We start from the raw sequence: 8,631 nt of genomic DNA, 5'->3' as shown, positions 1-8,631 counted from the left end.
TTTAATTAATAAATAAATAAAAATAAAATAAACTAACAAACAAAAAGACAAACAAAAAAAGACAATATTAAATTGTTTTTTTAAGTCTGGTGAATATCAACTACTGATACAAAATCCCATATCAAAAATCTACTGAGCGATAAAAAGAAATCATCCATGAAATGAACATAAAGTGAATAGGGATTTATAAAACACAAAATAAAAGTGGAAATAATTTTCCAAAAGTAAGAAATAAAGCTATAATTGAACTATTTTTAATTTTAAAATTTTTTTATATTTGAACTGCTCATATATTCATCGTGTTTCTCTTAATTTTTCTCCTCCTTCTCTTTTTCCTTCTCTTCCCCCTTTTGGTTCTTCTTAGCTTTGACCTCGTAGCCATTGGTGGTGTCTCTGTTGTCTTACTTTTTGAGCGATCGCCTTTCTTGTCTGAAAAGAGAACACTCTGGTTGCCTTGGAATCAGTTTATTGTGGTGGAAAAAGTAATCATGCAGAGAATCACGGCAAACGCACCATCCTGTGATATTTCCAACTTCATCAGCCCAAACCCTATTGTGCTTCCTTCGCCACTTACATCATTTGGAGGGTCCTGTCCAGAAAGGGGAACTATTGTCCCTGAACTACAGGTAGGTATATTGGGCTTCAAAAGTATAAAGTTATAGTCATTAGTATGTTTAGCAATGTATTATGGCTATTTTTTTCTGTCATTCTCACTGTTCCTAAAATATGGGTTCCTTGATTTTTTTTAAAAAGAAGCATTTGAATGAAGTCTTTCTAATACATTATTGGCAAGGATATTAGTGCAGTATCTGTGGCCTGGAAATAGCAAGATGAGCTAGCTGTCAAGAGAAATGGTCAACTTCGACCTAAAAAACATGGTGAGCTGGCTTAATAGTGATAGCAGTATAATCGATGATCTTGGAGTGCTTGTGGTTCTAAAATTGAAGCTTCTTTAAAAATCTGCTTTTCTTCCATTGTGCGGGTTGTATTTATTGTTGTTGTTCTCAGAAGTCATGGAAGTTCTTGTTAACTGTATTTAGTAAAGGTGGTTTTCAAGCCTGGAGTGGGTGTGCTTTGTACAAAATTGCTTCTAAGTATTTGAGTTTTAGAGTGTAGATTTCCTGAGAAATATTATTTATCGCAATTCAGTTTTAAGCCACTTCAACAGTCATAATGCCATTCCTAGACAATATTATAGAAACATTCTAATGCTGTTTAAAAGTGGATGCCAAATAAATGGACGTATAAGTCGTACAGATCCAAAACTCAAGAAGTGTACTCCTAAAAGAGTTTAATGGACACTCCAAGATTGAATTAACTTTTATTACATCACAACAGCCTCAAAAGCTCTCAGAATCCCCTACTAAAGACACCTCACACAAAGATAACCGTCTCTGGGAAAAGCAACACAAAGTGTTGGCTGTCTTGGGTATTCTAACACTTTTCCTTAGGAAATAAGAAAAACAGGAAAGTAATGAGTATCTCTAATTGGCATACTAATTCTTCCACAAAGAAAAAAGCAAAGGTTTTCAAAAATAGAATTATGTATTTCCTTATGAAAATAAATACTAAGGTAACAAATGTGTTAACTACAGTTAAAAGAATTTTAAAAAGCCAGTGGACAATTTTAATATGAGACATATAATGTAGAGGAAATAATGCTGTACAAAAATTATAGAAGAGAGACTGAATGAATGATTTGCAGTTCAGTACACTTGTTATTCTTCTTAAGGATTCAAGTCTGATTTCCAGCACCTAGACTTGGTAGCTCACAATTGTTTATAACCCCACCTTCATAGGATGGGATGTCCTCTTCTGGCCCCCCATGAGTACCTGCACTCATATGTACATACACAGACACATAGACAGACACACACATACACACATCATTAAAAATAAGACAAATTTGAAAGGCTTTACAAGAGAGAATAGGTCATTGGAAAAGTATGTGTTGCTTTGTGTTTAACAGTCTGTTCTGTGGACTTTACATGCAAGTATGAAGAAGCCGAAGGATAAAAAGTACTTTGTTAGTAATAAAACTGGACACAAACAATATTTACATGTGCCACATCATCTTAAATTTACTGAACAATATGGACGCTTCAGCTCTTCTGTTTTGAAAGATGAAAATGATGGAATAGAAGATTCAATTTTAGTTACCAGTTTTTGACATTTATTTCTATCTGTAGTAATAAACAAATAAGTAATAGCAGTTAATTTACAAAGCCAAATGGCATTTTCACTCTGAAACCAATGTTTACTACAAGATTTACGGAGGAATTAGTGGGAATTTTCTTTTCTGTCATTGGTGCCAAGTTAGCGAAACTTATACCCAGCCATTTGTACATACAGTCACAAAGAAAAATGTGAAAAAAAAACTGTGATTAAATATTTGACCCCCAGATCATTCCAAAGCTCCAATATAAACAAAAACAATGGTTTCAATAAAGATTAATTCCAGGGATCCCATAATCTTTGTCATTAAATATCACTTGCTGAACCTGCTTCTGCAATCCTTCCTTTTAGGATACCCATCTTAAATAGGCAATTGATTTGAGATATGTGAACCAAGTAAGGATGTGTGTGTGTGTGTGTGTGTGTGTTTATATAAGTAGACGACCCCTTAATAGAACTCAGAGCATGGAATTGCTTGACATTCAGCAGTGTGATCTTTTCCAACCCTTGCTAAGCAATTTTTGGAACACCGATGAAAGAATAAAATTGTTCTTTACAGTCATGCCTGGTGGTAGAAGATGAGAGCAATCTGTAGCATTGGCTGTATTTCTCATTCTTATTCAGATTTGATGGAAAATTGAAATTTTGGTCACCCAGTCTCGTAAAAATCTGGAAATACATGACTTGGCATCAGTAGATTCCAGTACTCACTGGCCTTTAGTCTGGTTCGCAGACAGCAAAGCATATGTTAGCTTCCTCTACCTGTGGCCACTGGAGAGCTAATTTTTGTTTTGTTTTGTGTGTTTCAATTTTAGGTTGTACAGGAGGAAATCCCAATTCCTTCTAGCTTTGTGAGGCTGAGTTACCTGAGCAGTCGAACACCTGGGTATAAAACTTTGCTACGGATCATTTTGACACATTCAACGATTCCCGTGGGCATGATTAAAGTACACCTCACAGTAGCTGTGGAAGGGCGACTCACACAGAAGTGGTTTCCTGCTGCAATTAATCTTGTCTACACATTTGCTTGGAATAAGACCGACATCTATGGACAGAAGGTTTGGGGCCTGACAGAAGCTTTGGGTATGTTGAAATATTTCTGTTTAAATAGCAGTATTTTGCTTACAAAACAGAACATACTAGATATACTTTAATTTGATTTGGAATATTAAATGATTTTTCTTCCAGTTAAGGAATATTAGGTATTCTTTTTCATGTAAATACACACTTTGGACCTGCTTGGAATTCCACTTTGATATATTGTTGCTTAAAAAATTATTTTACTTTCATGATAGCAACATGCCACAGGAATCACACAATATCAAATTTATCTTATAACTGTCTCCAGAACTGAATGTTGCCTTCTAACAGTGACCTTTGGTGTGGTGTTCTGCAAGCCTTGTTCTTGAATTTGACATTTAGACTCTCATTTCCACTTAGAAACTACAAAATTCTAACATATAGGCATCTCTACTTGTTATCATTTATGTCTAAAATGGTTATACTCCATTAACTTATTACTTCAGTAGGTTAAATAAAAAACACCATCCGGATTTCCTATTTCTTTTGATTTTCTCTAATCTTGATAGAGAATGTTACCATACAGACTAGAAATCTAGGGACAGATTGGAAGCTGACTCTCTGGAGGAGCTGTTTTCACATCCTTCCTTGGAAGTGCTTGCTGTGATATAACCCCATCTAGCTAAGCAATACATTTCAGACTATAGCGTATCAAATTTTTCTCCTTTTTCCAAAGGAAAATGAAAAGATCTGGTGTCTTTTCTCTGCCTAGTTAAAATTCAAATATTTGACTAACAATTTAATCGATGTTAGACTTTATTAGAATACAAGGAGCATGGGCAGGTTTGGATTACCTCAGTCCCTTCAACAAGATTTCACTGCTTCCCCCAACAGGGACTGGATCTTACTTATCAGTGAGTGTACCTCTACTGCTATACTAATGACGTTCCCTTTCTCTCGTGTATCCAGCTACTATTCTGATGACTTTATTTATCTTGCATTCAGATTCCTATTCGAAAGAATATCAATGTACATCAGTCAATGTACAGCACAGAAAAACTGCAATGCCAAACTCTACCAGCAGCCTAATTTCCACTACACTTCTGGCCAGCCAATGTTCATTCCTTCTTGAGTGTAGCAGTTATAAGAAAGTTCTAGAGCCAAACTCCTTCTCTGGGTTCAGTCTATTTTCCTAGTGAGTAGCCAGCTGTCTCCAAGCCCTCTCTGATCTCTTCATCATCATTCTCTCCCTTGCCCCTATAAGACAAGAAGACCTCCCAGTACTGTCCATTACTGCCAGTCTGATTGGTTTCCACTACTAGTTTTTTCTTTAGCTTTGCCCATACTGTCATTCAAACTCCTAGTAAGCACTGCCTGAGTCCTTCTGTGACCATGACTGATATATACTCAAAGCCCCATAATTGGCCACTCCAGATACTAGCGTGTTTTGCTAGTCAGAACAACCCAAAATTTCTTACATTTCTCTATAGCTTTTATCTTCCAGTTCTTTATGAACCTCCTTAGACCTCTCCTGAATGTAAAGGTTAGCTTAGTTGTTGGTGTTGCCATTAACTGTTATTTTCTTAAGCTGCAACATGCACAAATTTATCCAACATCCTGATGAAGAGCTAACTATTATGATTTCTATTATTTCCTCACAAGATTTGTACACATGAAGCTCAACCTGATTTCAGAAAAATAACAGCTTTGTTGGGACATAATTTACATACCTAATAAAACCTTCCCTACATTTATAGAAGGCAATTTGCACAGTTCAAAATGTTCTGCAGCCACCACCAATATCTAAATCCGGATCATTTTTGTCATTACCCCCCACAAAGCCGCTCAGCAAATTAGCAGTTGTCTTTCCACCTCTCTCTCCCCTGGCCCTGGAATCTGTTGATCTCCTTTTTGTCTTCTTATGTGCCCCTAATTTGTATTTTTCAAACTGATAACACCATACAATAAGTGGTCTTTTGAGTTTCACTTCTTTCACTTGGCCTAACATTACCAGTGTTCATCCGTGTAATCACATATAGCTGTGCTTCTTTCCATTTTTTTGTGACTGATTAATATTCTATTATAAGCATACACCATACATGTTTGTCCTTTTATTAACTCAAGGACATTGGCACTGTTTTCACTTTCTGTCCTTTGAGTAGTATTCCTATAAATCTTTGTGTAGAGGTATTTATTTCAATACATGATTTTAATTCTTTTGCATATATACATAGATTTCTGGACAGTGTGCATACTGTGTTTAAATTACCAAGAAACCACCTAACTATTTTCTTCAGTGACTGCACAATTTGTTTGCATGTGTATGAATATGTGCTGGTATACATGGATACGAATGTATATGGAGGTTGATGTCAAGGATCTTCCTCAATAACTCCTTTTCTATTGTTTTTGAGATATTATGTAGCAATCAAACTAGAATGCACTGATCTGGCTAGTTCACCTATCTAGCAAGCCCCAGGGATCCTCCTGTCTCTGCTTCCCAGCATTGTGATTAGAGCACCAGACTTTGCATGTAGAGTTACAGGATTGAACTCAGGTCCTTGTGCATGCATAGTAAGCATTTTTACTGACTGAAGTATCATGCCAGCTTCTGACTGCACCATATACTAAACCTCATTTTGTACATGAATTGCATCTCTTTAAATATCTCCATCGATAAATATTCTAAACCTTCTTTGTCTCCTTAATCATCTTCAATGAGGGATTTACTAATACACTTACCTTTAATTAAGGAGACATGTAAACCACACATATAAACAAAAAATGTGTAGACTATGATGTTGACGTCTTCATTCCTATTGTTCACCTGTTTGTCATTCTGACTGCAAAACAGCATTAATTAAAATGCTATCTGGGAGGTTTTGGAAGTACTAAAGGGAAGGGCAGAAATTTGTAAATGTAATCTCAATTTTTTTAAGTAAAATAGTATTAATATATGTTATTCTTTTTTTCTAATGCTAGTGACAGTAATAAAAGCTATGGGTAATGAAATGTCTTGAAAATACCCAAAGTGTAAAACAAGACAATGGTTCTTTATACACTTATGGGAAAACTTTCAGAATGGAGCAAGGAAACTGGCAAAGCTCACAAAGAAAAGGCCTAAATAATTGCACAAATAGTAGCTAAGCTAGAATATAGATTATTTGCCTTGTAGGCAATGTCCCTGTTAGCCATGATTTAAGGGGCTGGTGGCTAAAGAGACTTTATTTACTACATATCCTTTAGCACCATCCCGTTTTTCTTAGCTTGAGAAAGAAAACAGGTGCTTGGTTATTTCAGTGTTCACCACATTTGAACCCGTTTTAAAAGCATTTGGTTTGTAAAAAAGGTTAGTCAATAAGGGAAAAGAAAACATCAATCTTTATTGAAGGAAAAGTCTAGTTTATCTTATATTTATAGATTTCATCTATAATCTATGTTAGCATATATCTATAGATTAAGTATATTCATGCCTTATCCTAGCCTGTTATTTGTGTTTTCTTTTCCTTACAATAATTTCAATATGTTTAATGAAAATATAATTTGATCACTTTCACTCCTCTCTTTCCTTCTTCTAGTCCCTCCTAGCTACCCATTCTCGAACCCCTTCCATGCCACCCACTCTCAAGTTAATAGCCTCCTTTTCTTTAATTACTAGTGTGCAATCAAACAATACAAGTAAATACAATTTTCTCCCTCAATCTTTTCTGTTTGTGTGTATATGGTTTCAGGGCTGACCATTCTGCATTTGACAACAAATGGGGGGGGGAGGATCTTATCCCCAGAACAAGTAAATTCTTCTTCCATCATAGAGAATGAGATAATTTTCTAAGAATGGTAAGGCAACTGAATAAATGATATAATAAAATTGGAGGGTCAACTACTCTGAAGGATTGTGAACCCCTAAAGAACACACAAAAAAAACTTCAAGAGATAAATGTATGGAGGCATTTTTATTAAATGTGTGATTATTGAGATTCTATGTCCACATCTAGAATATACTCTGCACATTTACTTGCAAACATGGCAGTATTTTATAATTACTGTACTACTGTGAGTGTAAATAGACAAAGTTTCCCATCAAATAGTAACAACGGTGTTAATATACGGCATTGCTCAAATTGCTTTTAAACTCAAAGTACTTAATGTAGCTATTTGGTAACATAAACATAACCACCCCTCTATAAAATGTCCACCTGTCACTTCTAAGTATATTATGCTGCATGACAAAAGAGAATTAAGATTACAAACAAATTTTAGTTTGTTGATTAGTTTTGAATATATAATTAGATATTGCCCTACTTTGTCTAGACCACATAATATCAGAAAGGTCTTGAAAGTGAAAGAGAAAGATGAAGAGGTTAGAGTTATAGAAAGGTATAACTATGCAATAATGACATAGACATATAAGCAGTGTCTATTTTGAAGAAGGGGTATGGAAATCACAAAACAAGGAATATGACTGGCCACTAGGAGCTAGCTGGGAAAGACAGATATGGTATGTACCCTTAAAGTCTGTAGATGTTAGTTCAGTTCGGCTAACATCTTGGATTTTGTTCATTGGGACCCATTTGAGACTCATGACTACTTCAACTATAAAATGACAAATTTATTTTATTTGAATTCTTTTAGCATGTGACACTTTTTCACAGTAGCAATAGGAAATTGATATACGCCTCTCCATCATTCATAATGTTCTACTTATACCGAGGGTTTTGATTAAGACTATGGCCAAGAAGGACTCAACTCTTGTTCCTTCTCATACCAATTAACTGTCAATCTCTGGCCCACCGATTTCAGGATGATGGACTAAGAGGAGTCCAAATTTAAATAAGATGAATTTGAAGTGATGGAGACTATCTAGGTTGAAATGCTGCGTAGCTTGAAATGTGGCAATCTTGCTTGCCACGTGGCTCAGCTGTGGGGAATTGGTATGATATCTAAGAGCCAGAATGTTACAAAAGAAGAATAAACTATTGAAAGACAACCAAAATGGAAAGGGCAGTGTTTAAAATCCTAGGCTATCCCACCATTTCCCACAATAAAACAGACTTTGCAGCTGGTATAATACAAGAGTGAATACATTACCAATAGGGATTTTGTGGACTCTTTACTACAAGAAGTATTGGTGGCAACTGATAAGATTTATTAATCCAAGTACACTATTGATCAAGCAGAAGAAGAGTAAAACTCACCCTAAGGTTCACTACCAAAGCCAAAATCACTGATTCATCCAGCTTAAAGAATTTGCTGTCTGATTCATGGACAAGACTGCCCTGCTGAAAACTCCATGTGAGCATTTGAAATGATTTGGACCTAGTGCTTCATTCCCTGGCTCTAAATAAAGTATAATGTCTAGAAATCATTGTATTTTATTTAGTTTCCTTCCCAACTATATGGCTTGCAAAACAGTATTTTAAAAAATCACTATTGTTA

The 8,631-nt window shown here is 35.4% G+C and overlaps 1 protein-coding gene across 3 annotated transcripts in view; it reads left to right on the top strand.

The window, feature by feature from the left end:
• Tenm1 (teneurin transmembrane protein 1) overlaps positions 1 to 8,631 on the top strand; it is a 570,621-nt gene that overhangs the window by 440,468 nt on the left and 121,522 nt on the right. For all 3 annotated transcript variants that reach the window (XM_050118835.1, XM_050118834.1, XM_050118833.1), the window contains exons 17-18: positions 365 to 626; positions 2,991 to 3,258. In XM_050118835.1, coding sequence (XP_049974792.1) covers positions 365 to 626; positions 2,991 to 3,258 — 530 coding nt within the window. The remainder of the gene's footprint in view (positions 1 to 364; positions 627 to 2,990; positions 3,259 to 8,631) is intronic.

Source organism: Alexandromys fortis, unplaced genomic scaffold (genome assembly GCF_014885135.2).
Source record: "Alexandromys fortis isolate MF-2015 unplaced genomic scaffold, M_Fortis_MF-2015_v1.1 scaffold_114, whole genome shotgun sequence".
Taxonomy (NCBI): domain Eukaryota; kingdom Metazoa; phylum Chordata; class Mammalia; order Rodentia; family Cricetidae; genus Alexandromys; species Alexandromys fortis.
The sequence above is the reverse complement of the archived record's forward strand: the minus strand, read 5'-3'. Positions and strand labels throughout refer to the sequence as shown.